General features: G+C 38.1%; 1 protein-coding gene across 1 annotated transcript; it reads left to right on the top strand.

Annotated features, from left to right (window-relative positions):
- The first annotated feature begins 1,272 nt into the window (after positions 1 to 1,272).
- nlrx1 (NLR family member X1) lies at positions 1,273 to 12,981 on the top strand. The gene is made up of 9 exons (XM_056263385.1): positions 1,273 to 1,429; positions 4,781 to 4,903; positions 5,311 to 5,380; positions 5,491 to 5,600; positions 5,730 to 6,352; positions 7,213 to 8,636; positions 11,087 to 11,173; positions 11,893 to 12,144; positions 12,287 to 12,981. Exons 2-9 carry the CDS (start codon positions 4,798 to 4,800, stop codon positions 12,639 to 12,641), a joined length of 3,027 nt encoding a protein of 1,008 aa, XP_056119360.1. The 5' UTR covers positions 1,273 to 1,429; positions 4,781 to 4,797; the 3' UTR covers positions 12,642 to 12,981.
- The last annotated feature ends 452 nt before the right edge of the window (positions 12,982 to 13,433 follow it).

Raw genomic sequence — 13,433 nt, 5'->3', positions numbered from 1 at the left:
AATGATAATTTACTGAACTTACTGGCAATTCTAAAACTCATTTAACTCTGGATTTTAAGCTCACACGAACACTGATGCCATTTTTATAATCAAACACTAATTAGAATTAACTTTTTTATTTATTATTTTTTTGCATCTTCAGTTTCAGAAACCACATCATGAACATATTTAGCCTGAGGTGAGGATGTTTACATATTGCAAGTCTGAAAAGGTTTTTAATTTAAACCCGATGACTGTGAAGGTTCACACGGTGCCTGGGTTTCTATTAAACCATTGTATCCATTTTTTTGTATAGTATATTTTATTAAACTAAGTTTCTTTCTTTTTTGATTATTTAGTATTTTCGTCTTGAGATTTTATGTAATTACTTGGTGCTACAAATTATGTATTAAAACAAAGTTATAATTTTTTTAGTCCAACAAACTTTCATACTATGTCAGCAATGTATTGCTTAACATGTCATACTGCCAAAAATGTATGTAGTGTGTTTAGAAATAAAATTATGAGACCCATCAGAGGTGCAGTTTCTGACTAACAATTGCAAAACACGGTACTTGAATGTAGTATCCTGGTTCATATTATAATTTAATAATAAATGCTTTAATTGTTATCGTTTATTTGACCTCTTACAGTAAGTGAAAACTAAGCCATTTGACAGTGCATTTTGGAGAGAGAAACAATTATTTTGAACATTGACTAACTCTGACTCATTGAACTAAAAAAGAAGAATACCATGTGCAACCTGTTTGTTTCATGTTTCATCAAAGAACCTTTCTAAGAATTGTGAACTATACCCAGAATTCCTTGGAGCTACAAAGAGCTTACAGTAGAAGCATTCGTCATCCTTGAGGAACCCCTATAGCTATAGGTCCATGTATAGAACTTGTTGGACTTGATACTGAAAATTGTAGGTGCGTCAGTTTGATCAGGGCAAAAACAGCTTATGACATTGCATAAAATTAATGTCAAAAATAATTAATGCTTGGGTGGGCCTATAAAATTGTGACATGCTGTATGATTTTGCTGTCTGAATATACCTTATTAAATGTATCAGACTTAAAACTCAAGCAGAACCCTAAAGAAAGCTTGTATTGTAGTTTTAAACTGCTGGAAGGATATATAACTTTTAACAAATCATTATGCTTTCACATTATAATCCTAAGGCATATGTGGCTTCACTATGTCAACTTTATGGCTTTTATTAAGTAATTTGACCTTCCCTACAGCGTTGTATGAAGAGCAAAGTTGAAAGTTTGTGTTTGTGGGCGGTACTACGACTGACTAGCTTAGCAGGAAGACGGAGCGGAGAGCTCTCATCGTCCTGCCGTAGAATGGACGCTTTCCTCGGCTTTGATCTGAGCGTCAGAACGCTGGCAGAGTTCGAGGGAAAATTTGGAAGAATTCGCCGTATTCCCAGCCTCTAGATTAGGTAAAGACTTGCATTAATTACAAGCATTTTAATCGTTACGTCTGATTTCTCATGTTAATGGTAGTAGTCATAGTGCTATGTTGCTCTTATTCATCATCACATAAGGGTGATTTATATTGAAATAAAGTACGTCACAACAACGTACACTTCTGAAACCATGTTCAGAACTGAGTTTGCGTAGAGTTCCAAAAATTTAATTGACGAATTCCATTAAATCTCTTAATCACACTCGAAGATGCATGACAGGCACGTGTGACGGATACATCTGTTCTGTTTACATTTACAGACAAAACTGTTTGACCTGTACGAAATGTTTTAAAGTGCAGTTGGATATGCAAACGTTTCACATATAAGGAAACTGCTAAAAAGAGCTGTACAAGCCAAATAATAATAAAATACATATGATAAACACTGACCTTATTGAGTTCTGACCTGATTGTACTATTTTTAGACGAGGGACAAGCTTAAAATTGACATTGCCACTGTATGCAATACTTGGTATCAATTGTCTTTAAGCTAGACTTTAAAAAATAATCCATATTGTTAAATATCACCATAAAGCATTTGATTGTTGGTTATTTTGGACTGTAGCTGTCTGAAATATGTGCCCTGTGCTCAGGGACGGGCAGTATTTCAGATACATGTATTTAAACGTATTTGAAATACAAAATACTATTTTGTATTTTGAAGCCTTTGGGGAAAATCAAATGTAATTTGTATTTAAATACATTTAAGATGAGTATTTTTGTATTTTCAAAATACATAAAATACTTTTTGCCAGTCAACCTCTTTATCCAGGTGCTGGTTTCATGCATCAACTAGTTCAGACTCGTTTATAATTTTAATGAACTTATAGAAACAAATAAACTTTACATAAAATAAATATAAAATTACTATACTTAAAAAATAGGGGTGTAACAATATCGTGTCACAATATATCGCAATACAAAAATGCAACAATATGTATCGTGGATAATTCACCCCAAAAAAAAAACTAATGTGTGAGAAAAAATTCTAGTTTACAGAGTTTGTGTCATTACTACATTTAACTTCTATATAGTGTTGAATATAATAATAATGCAATTATTAGGGAATATTTGTGGGTCCTGATAATGCCAAATGTCTGATGTTAAAGGGATAGTTCACCCCAAAACTCGGTCAGCTCACCCTCATGTTGTTCCAACCCCGTAAGACTTTCGTTCATCTTCAGAACACAAATTAAGATATTTTTGATTGAATCTGAGAGCTGGATCACTCCTCCATAGGCTTCATTTCCTTCTCTGTTGGCCTCGAGATAGTTGTAGTGTAACAGCGCAGCGCTTCTGTGTTGTATGTCACACGTAGGCTCACTATTGGCCGACGCTGGTCATGTGTGTGATGTGTGTGACGTACAACACAGAAGCGCTGCGCTGTTACACTACGTGAAATCTCGAGGCCCACAGAGTAGGAAATGAATAGTTGAATAAAGTCGTTATTTTTGTTTGTTTTTTGCGCACAAAAAGTATTCTCGTCGCTTGATAAACTTAAGATTGAGCCACTGTAGTCACTCGGACTATTTTAACGATGTCTTTAATAACTTTTGGGCCGGCCAGCTTCGATCCCTTAAGAAGCCTATGGAGGAGTGATCCAGCTCTCAGATTTAATCAAAAATATCTTCATTTGTGTTCCGAAGATGAACGAAAGTCTTACTGGGCTGGAACAACATGAGGGTGAGTAATTACTGACAGAATTTTCATTTTGGGGTGAACTATCCCTTTAACTGTAAAGTAAAGTATGTGGCCTACATTATTTGGCCACATACATATCTAGTCACTGAAAGAGTGCAAGCATATTCGTCTTAAATAATTCTGTTTTCAGCTTCAGAATCATGAATATTGTTATTCTGGTGTCTCTATTGTCCTGTGCTTTGGGTTTCCAGCACAGAGTCCAAACCTATTCATTTACACACACAATGTAACATCAAATTTAGCATTTTAATCAACAGTAAATTTTTTGTTAACCTTTTTATGTCTTGGAGTATCTCAATAATATCGTATCGTGATATGTATCGAATCGTGAGATGAGGGTATCGTTACACCCCTACTTAAAAAGCATTGGACTACCCGCAAAAAAAAAGCTTCAACAGAGTTTGAAATTCAGTTTTTGCTGTTGTATTAAAACTGATATTGAGAATTGTGAAACCATGATATATTGTTACTGTGAAGTCAGATTTTGGGTCATATTCTTTGCTAGAAAGCAGAAAAGGTTCCCACAGTTTTACATGCAGTATGAATTTTTTAATAGTGTTCACCACAAGTAATCGACTACATTGTAACCTGGTCAGAAATAAGTATATAAATGGCTGCTATTTTGCACAAGTTTATTTGTAATGGCCAGCAATTAGGCCTATGTAGTTTCTTTATTCACTGTGACCTATGCCTGCACTGGATGGCCGATTTCACATGTATTTTGTGTATTTTCAAAATACAAAATACTGTATTTGTATTTAAATAAAAAATTTTCACACAGTATTTTGTATTTGTATTTAAATACATTTTTCCACACAGTATTTTGTATTTGTATTTTAAATACATTTCCATGTATTTATGCCCATCTCTCCCTGTGCTATTAACTGTGGTAGCTGTTTTCTAGAGATGGTCTACCAGTGGTGGAAAACTTCCAGGGGGCCCCAATAAATCTTAGAATCTTAGCTTAGATAGGAGGGCCTTTGAATATTGTCTTGGACAAAGGGGAGCTTGGAGTCAAAAATGTTGACAACCACTGGTCTAAGGTGGTCGTTGGATGAATTAGATGCAGAGTATTCTTGTTATGTTGTAAATGACTTCATGAAAATGAGTTTCAACTATTGGTTTAGGTACAGGTGTGATGAAAGGTCATTCCTTAAAAGTGTCTTCATCACAGTCGTTAGAACAAACATTTTCTGTTGTTGTGTATTAATAACATAGACTAATCACTTGACCTTCTTGATCATTCATCAAATTCAACTTGACTGATGCATTTCAACTCATCTTGTGAAGAATTTATATATATAATGTCGGAATTTATTTGGGAAGTATTTAAATGCCACATTGTTCACACTAATTAGTTATGCATCATGGAGTTTCTTTAGATAATAGACATTATCCAAAATTAACACTTTGGGTGTGTTGGTAAAACAATATCACGTTCCTGCGTAAGCATTATGTGTCATTGAAACGCAAAGCCAAGGGAGTGACCTTACAAGGTTTGGCTTGTTTTTCTCAGATACACTTACGTTACTGTGTTGATGATAGCATTGGTTTCCCTGTACTACACAGTTTCCAGACCTGTTTAACCTTTTAAGTAACTATGACAAAACATATCATACTTTAGGGGTGATTTTGGTCAAAATGTGGCGATTTGGAAGGTCATCGGGAACGGAAGTGTTAAGATGGAGATGCCGAGGGTCATCAAAAGATGTCTGCTGCAAACTTCACACCAGGGCTCTTGAGACAGGTAGGTGTTCGATTACCTTTAATATTTAAGTAATCAATTAATCAAACGTGAGTTTTATTTTATTTATTTCAAAATATATGAACACACACACAAAATATATTTTTTTAAAACATACCATGTTCACCAAGGTTGCGTTTATTTGATCAAAAATAGAAAAGACTTTGCTATTGTGAAATATTTGTACAATTTAAAATAAGTGTTTCTATTATATTATAATTTTTTATTTCAGGATTATTTGATGAATAGAAAGTTAAACAATTTATTTTAAAATAAAAAAATGATTCTATTGATGTTAAAATCATACTGACCCCAAACTTTTAAAAGGTAATGTATATCAGTATGCATCGGCAATGTATATCATTGTTTATTTTGTTTTGTATAATTGAAATAATAATTGCTCATTTCAGCCTTTAACTTAAGCCTCCGATCAGATGGCATCTGCGGTAGTGTAAAACAACGTCACTTGCCATTCCCAATGTAAGTATAATTCTGAGAGAAATTAATCCAGCATTTCCTGATGCAGCATCTATGTCTAGTATTTTCAGAAAATATGTTGTTTTGAAATTGTCTGTGTGTTGTCTCATCAGCAAGAAAACAAGCTCTTATAGAAATACATGGAGAGAACTGAGAACATCTATGTGCTATTCCATCTCTGGATTCAACTCCAGGTACTTTTGTACCTATGAGCCTGTCACAGGTGAGTTTATGCATTAATTGTTTACATTTGGATGCCATATTAAAATATCTTAGTGATTTAGTGCCTCTTAATCAATGATCATTCATCTCATAAAATAGCAATGCATTTCATGCTTGTATTAACCGGCAGATCCCATTGAGATTCACAAACAGAAGTTGGCATTATGGTTCAGTCACCTTCCTCAAGAGGAGAGGCAATTCGGTGGCTACTTTTCTCCCGAAACTATGCACGTGGAGCCACTTATCCTAGAGCGTCATCCTGATGAGGATAGAGGCCTTAGTCCCTTCAAGGCAAAGGAAAGGGTATCTCCATGTCCCTCTCTCACAGTTGAGCAGCTCTTTGATGATAATAATAATGGAAACAAGGCACGAGGACTAAATGTTTTGCTATATGGCGCTGTCGGCACAGGGAAAAGTACTGTCGTCCGTAAACTGGTGCTGGATTGGTGTGCTGGATCTATTTACTCCCAGTTCAAACTTGTGTTGCCCTTCTCCTGTGAGGATCTTGCCAATTTATCCAAACCAACATCCCTTCGAAACCTTGTAGGCAGGAAATACATGCATCTTCTCAAGACACCTTATCTTAGTGGAGATAATGACAAGGCTAAGGATGTCCTCTTCGTCTTCAATGGAATGGAGAAAATGAAGCTGGATTTTCGTATCGGCTCCTCCGAGTTATGCAGTGATCCCAATGAGGCTCTCCCATCAGGAGCTGTTGTTGTTAATCTGCTTAGGAAGTACCTGCTACCTGAGGTACTGAATGAGCTCAGCACTTTATTTTTGAAGTTTTTTTTCTGTGACCTGGCATGTGGAATCATGTCATGTTCCAGATTAAATGGGTCGTGGTTTTGTGAAGTAATTACCATGGGTTAATGACATGACACTCTTTCTTTTTTTTTCTTTTTTTTTGATTTATTAATTTACAAACACATTAACTGCAATTCATAAATACAGTGACTTTTATACACCTGCTATATGATGAGGATTTTTTTTATTTCTGAATTTAAATTAATTGATATTTTGTTTCTCATAATGAAGAAAAAAAGAATGATATTCTTGAAAAGAAAAGCTTTTCAAGTGAACTAATTTTGTTATTTATTTTGTAAAAATGTGTCTGACATATCAAAGTCATGTGGTGCTACCAACATACCAAAAAAAAAAAAAGGTTCTATCATAAAGAGGACCCCCGCAGACCCTTAGGGCTGTGTGCCAGGGTCAGTCAGTAAGTCTCTTATCATATCAGACAGATAGTTTTATGTGGTAAATTCATATTTATGAATTCATTATATTTATTTATAATACCGGTAATTGGTTTTTATATTGAAACATAAAACTGGATGGAAAATAATGATAAAGATGTGTACAGATACTTTTAAAATTATATTCAAATAATTACTTTTTACTTGGTTGGATTTTACATTTATCTACACTTTTCTTGACAATCATATAAACGTTTTTTTTAAATATGATAATATGAGACCAAAATGAATTTTGAGAATGCATTTATAAGAACTTAGCACATGTGGGGAATCTTATTTATCATTGACCTCCCTGTTTTTAGATGAATGTTTATTGTAATTCATAGCTGCTAAAACATGTTGATTTTCTTACAGGCCAGCATTTTGGTTACAACCAGACTATCTGCCGTGGACAACGTTCCTAGAAAATACATAAAACGTTATGTACAGATCTGTGGCTTCAATGATCCTGATCGCCAGAGAGCCTACTTCACCAGTAGACTCATGCAACAGAATGAAGAAAAGCCGGACAAGGCTGCCGAGATGCTCATAGAGATGCTTTACCTAAATCTACAGCGGGAAACTCAGTTAGCTACCGCCTGCTTCTTACCATCTTATTGCTGGCTCACATGCGCCACTCTTCATTTATTGCATTTTACTGATACGAAGGCACCAATTCGAACCCTCACTGGCACCTACACCAGCTTCATGAGGCTCAACTTCGGAGGAGAAGTGATAACTTTGGACGGAAACATCTCTTCACAAGAGCAACAGAACTCATTAATGCTCTATGTGGTCCGTACAGTTGGTAAACTAGCTTTTGATGGCATCACCAACAAACGGATATCGTTCTCCGATGACGAACTGGAGCAGTGGGTCGGCGGCAAGACTAAAACGGACGAGGAGCTCCAGCAACTGGCGGTGTTTCGCACAGATGTGCTTGATTTCTTTCTGGTGCCTCGTGATGATCATGGTACAGATCCCGAAACTGGTGGTAGACGCTATGTGTTTGCTGTTCCCGCCATGCAGGAATATCTAGCTGCTCTTTATGTCGTTCTTGGCGAGAACAAAAGCGTCCTGGAGAAGTTGACTTGGGAGGTTTCAGAGGCTTTGGGACAAGCCAGTGAGGACATCACAAGCCTACTGAGCATCCTCTCCAAAATCATACCTTTCCGAATCTTCGCTGTTTTCAACTTGCTTAAGTTGTTCCCAAAATTTTTTGAGCGATTCAGCAGCCTTAGCAAGGGGCGTATCGCGAACACCATGGCTGCGGAAATGTTTCGTTCAGAGGACAGCTTCAATGAAGATGTCTTGGACCAGGTGGAGCAAAGTCTGCTGGGAGTGCATGGTCCTCAGCCACAAGAGGAAACCGACACCAGGGCGTTTGAACTCTATCCTATCTTCATGGGTGGACTACTTCATTACGGGAACCGCCGGCTGTTAGACCAGCTCGGATGCAACATCAAGAGTCATACGGTTGCTCAGATCACTCGTGTGCTGAGAAAACACCTGATCAAGGAGAGTATGAAGAAGCAGCCTCCTGCCGAACTCATGGACCTTCTGGTCCTGCTGTATGAGTTTCAGAACCCTCGACTCACTGCTGAAGTCCTACAATCCATCAAGACCATTAACTTGTCAACCGTACGCATGACACCACACAAGTGCTTTGTGCTGAGCACCGTTCTGGGCTGCACACGCTCAACCTTCCACCTGAATGAGCTCAACCTCTCCTCCTGCCACATCACTCCAGAGTTACTGCAGATGCTCTGGCCAGCCTTCCATCACACTAGCAACCTCAAGTGAGACTTGCACGTACTATAGAGAAAACTAGCAAATGTTTTGCATGCTTGAATCATGTAGTGTTCTGCATACAAGTAGAAACCTTTGAAGCATACTGAACATCTAACATAAGCTTTTTGTTTACCTCTTTAGATATTGCTAAATCTGATATTAATACATGTTTGACATGCAGTTAGTTAGTGTACTCCAGGGCTCATCAACTAGCAGTCTGCTCTTCTTCCAAATGTTTCCTGCTGAAAACAAAAACTACCAAACAAGCCTAATAAGTTTTGCTGGTCTTAGCTGGTTTAAAGTGGTCTCCCAGTCTGGTCAAGCTAGTGTGTTTAAGTTGGTTCTCTCAACATGCCCAGCTGAAAAGTCTGACCAGTCTAGGATACCAGCTAAGAATCCTAAAAAAAATTATCACTATTTCCACAAAAATATTAAACAGCACAACTAATAACAATAAGAAATGTTTCTTGAGTAGAAAATCAGCATATTATAATGATTTCTGAAGGATTATGTGACACTGAATACTGGAATGATGCTGAAAATTCAGCTTTACCATCTCAGGAATAAATGACATTTTAAAATACACTGCTCAAAAAAATAAAGGGAACACTTAAACAACACAATGTAATTCCAAGTCAGTCACACTTCTGTGAAATCAAACTGTCCACTTAGGAAGCAACACTGATTGACAATCAATTTCACATGCTGTTGTGCAAATGGAATAGACAACAGGTCGAAATTATAGGCAATTAGCAAGACACCCCCAATAAAGGAGTGGTTCTACAGGTGGTGACCACAGACCACTTCTCAGTTCCTATGCTTTCTGGCTGATGTTTTGGTCACTTTTGTATGCTGGCGGTGCTTTCACTCTAGTAGTAGCATGAGACGGAGTCTACAACCCACACAAATGGCTCAGGTAGTGCAGCTCATCCAGGATGGCACATCACTGCGAGCTGTGGCAAGAAGGTTTGCTGTGTCTGTCAGCGTAGTGTCCAGAGCATGGAGGCGCTACCAGGAGACAGGCCAGTACATCAGGAGACGTGGAGGAGGCAGTAGGAGGGCAACAACCCAGCAGCAGGACCGCTACCTCAGCCTTTGTGCAAGGAGGAGCAGAAGGAGCACTGCCAGAGCCCTGCAAAATGACCTCCAGCAGGCCACAAATGTGCATGTGTCTGCTCAAACGGTCAGAAACAGACTCCATGAGGGTCGTATGAAGGCCCGACATCCACAGGTGGGGGTTGTGCTTACAGCCCAACACCGTGCAGGACGTTTGGCATTTGCCAGAGAACACCAGTGGCCTGCTGGAGGTCATTTTGCAGGGCTCTGGCAGTGCTCCTTCTGCTCCTCCTTGCACAAAGGCTGAGGTAGCGGTCCTGCTGCTGGGTTGTTGCCCTCCTACTGCCTCCTCCACCTCTCCTGATGTACTGGCCTGTCTCCTGGTAGCGCCTCCATGCTCTGGACACTACGCTGACAGACACAGCAAACCTTCTTGCCACAGCTCGCAGTGATGTGCCATCCTGGATGAGCTGCACTACCTGAGCCACTTGTGTGGGTTGTAGACTCCGTCTCATGCTACTACTAGAGTGAAAGCACCGCCAGCATACAAAAGTGACCAAAACATCAGCCAGAAAGCATAGGAACTGAGAAGTGGTCTGTGGTCACCACCTGTAGAACCACTCCTTTATTGGGGGTGTCTTGCTAATTGCCTATAATTTCGACCTGTTGTCTATTCCATTTGCACAACAGCATGTGAAATTGATTGTCAATCAGTGTTGCTTCCTAAGTGGACAGTTTGATTTCACAGAAGTGTGATTGACTTGGAGTTACATTGTGTTGTTTGAGTGTTCCCTTTATTTTTTTGAGCAGTGTATATTAAAAATACATTTCATTTTAATTGTAATAATATTTCACAATATTACTATTTTTTTACTGTATTTTTGATCAAATAAATACAGCCTTGGTGAGCATAAGAGACTTTAAAGAGCATAAAAAAATTTAAATACTTTCATTCCTCTGATTTATGCTAATGTTAATAAAAAAACACAGTATTAAGTGTGTTTAGTGTTGTTCATGTCAACATGTTAAACTGGCCAAAAAGGTGCTAGAATTTGATAACTAGATTTACTAATATTTGGCCCCTTTAAAATGTTATTGAAATTATCCGACCCTAAATAGGAGCTAGCTGAAGTGCTCTGTAATACACTGACATCAAGGTTTATGAATAACCCAAAAAATTTTTTTAATGTGCTGCATCTTATTGATTGAAACAGTATTGGAACTTTAACATGCAACTTTGTACTATGGATTTAATTGTTGTATTTAAGTTGCTTTGCTTGCAGAATGCAGTCAGTAATAATTACACCTAAGCACAATTACCTCATTAGTTATTGATTTTCTGCCTGGGAAATCGGCAAACTAATGGCATGCGTGTGTGTTTTTGCTCACTGTGTGTTTACAGTCTCCAGTTTAACAGCCTGGGTCCCGAGTCCTGCATTCTACTGCGAGATCTCCTACTTGAGCCCAACTGTACTATTAAGTCATTACAGTAAGCCTACTTTCAATAGCACATTGTAACTGTGATATATTCATGGTTGAGGGGTAGGTGACATTTTTACTGACAAAAAAAAAGATACTTCTGTTTTGCCAGTAAGCTTCATGTAATGTATTTATTAGTGGCATAGCATCTGTTCACTGATTCTTGAGACATGGGACAAAACATGTTAAATGTTACCTGCCTTGAGTTTTGTAAATAGCAACACTTCCACATTGAAATTATTCAGAGATGATCACTAGAGTGTTTTTAACCAAACACACCATTTTATTTTATTTACTTTTCATTTATAAAACTACTCACTTTCGTCAGACCTTAATATAATACTTCATGTAAATAAAATAAAAAATTAAAATAAATAAAATGTACATTTTTTATTTCAGTTGTTTTTTCTTTTAGTTAGCTGCCAGAACAACATGTTTAATTTTCATTTAGTTTTCCATCTAATATTTATACTATTTTAGCTTTATTTTAATTAAAATGTTTTTATTAGTTCTAGTTTTATTGTCCCGACTCATATTTCTGATGAAAATGAAAGACGCCAAAGGTTGTGGCCAAATGTAAATGTATAACTGTGACGATGTTTAACAGGTTAATCCGGAAAAAATAATTGATACATGAACTAGTTTTTCAGTTTCATACTAGTACTCAAGAATCAGTGTGTTTATACGAAAAAAGTGTTTCTTGTGAATTTTGTGTTGCTCTGATCACAGGTTGTGTGACAACTACTTGACGGACGCCGGCATCAGCCATTTACTGGAAGCTCTGTCTGGTAACCACTCTCTGCAACAGCTGTATCTGATGCACACGGGCCTCGGGGACCAATCGGCACACATGCTGGCTGAGAAACTGGGCCAGCATAACATGTTGAAGGAACTGAATGTGGCCTACAACAACATCGGAGACAATGCAGCTCTCACGCTGGTCGATGCCTGTCGTGAACATCCCAGCATCCACACAGTACAGTGAGTAGAAAAATACATGTTTTTATTTAATAGTCCAAAAAAAAAAAATATATATATATATATATATATATCTTATAAATCCACCTAATTTCATGCTAATTTGTGATGTTAATACATGTTTAATGTTTATACTTCCTCCCAGCCTGTACCTGAACCAGCTTACCGATGTGGGCAAGCAGTCGCTGCACGTGCGTGGTGGTCCTCGGGTGAAGGAGGGCCGGCGAGTGAAAGTCCTGGCCTCTGTAACAGAGGGTTCAGACATCTCAGAGGACTGGCATCCCATTCTGAGCGTTATTGAAAAGAATTCGCTTTCCTGGGATAGAGGCCGTGTACGCGAGCAACTGCTGGTCTTCCTGAAAGACCTGGAATGGGGTCGGAAACAGCACCCGGGTTTCTGGAAAAAGATGCACTTCCGGCGAGTAGAGAGCGTTGTGAGGCAAACTTTGCGCTTACTGGAAAAGAGCAGTAATACGGGTACAGGGACCGGTACAAAATGATGCAATTACGACTGAAGCTAAAGTGTCTAATTTCTCAAAGGGATATTTGTTGCTAATCCAGTCAGCCTTAAAGGGATAGTTCACCCAAAAATGAAAATTCTCTCATCATTTACTCAACCTCATGCCAGCCCCGTTGTATGATTTTCTTTCTTCAGATCAACAAAAATGAATATTTTTAGGAAAATCATCCATCTCTGTGAATGGATTGGATTTAATGCATTGAATGGGTGCCCACTTGGTTGACGCTTGAAAAACCACACTGCGATCGTGATGGTAATCCATTCGAGCCCATTGGATGCATCAATGTCTTCTTCTCAAGTAAGACGATAGGTGCATGTTAGAAAAAATACTTTTAACTATGAAAACTCGATTCGGGCCAACTGTCTTCTCAAGTTCAGCTTGACATGATTGTACGTGCGTTGTGAAGTTTGCGTGGGAAGTAACGCTGAAGCACAGAGCACAGCCACTTCTTGCGCAAGCTTTACAATGCACTTATGTCATGTCAAAACACCCCTCTCAAGAACTCTTGTATCACAGTAGACCGGAAGCAATGTTAAAAAGTTAAACACACCTATCGTTTCGCTTCGAAAGACATTGATTCATCCACTGGGGTCGTATAGATTACCGTCACGATCGCTGTGAGTGTCAACCAAGCGACACCCATTCACTTGCATTATATGGACTCACAGAGATAGATTATTTTACCAAAAAACATTTGTTTGTGTTTATCTGAAGAAAGAAAGTCACATACATTGGGGATGGCATGAGGGTGAATAAACAATAACAGAATGT

The sequence above is a fragment of the Rhinichthys klamathensis genome, unplaced genomic scaffold, assembly GCF_029890125.1.
Source record: "Rhinichthys klamathensis goyatoka isolate OS25496 unplaced genomic scaffold, OSU_Roscu_1.1 h1tg000206l_1, whole genome shotgun sequence".
NCBI classification, from domain to species: Eukaryota; Metazoa; Chordata; class Actinopteri; order Cypriniformes; family Leuciscidae; genus Rhinichthys; species Rhinichthys klamathensis.
This window is presented reverse-complemented; position numbering and strand designations above follow the sequence as displayed.

What these genes read in the sequence shown, in the direction of transcription:
- nlrx1 (XM_056263385.1), top strand. Translation starts at nt 4,798, where the DNA reads ATGTGGCGATTTGGAAGGTCATCGGGAACGGAAGTGTTAAGATGGAGA. An exon ending in CACCAGGGCTCTTGAGACAG is followed by an intron (nt 4,904 to 5,310) that starts GTAGGTGTTCGA and finishes TGCTCATTTCAG; the next exon opens with CCTTTAACTTAAGCCTCCGA. An exon ending in GGAAGTACCTGCTACCTGAG is followed by an intron (nt 6,353 to 7,212) that starts GTACTGAATGAG and finishes ATTTTCTTACAG; the next exon opens with GCCAGCATTTTGGTTACAAC.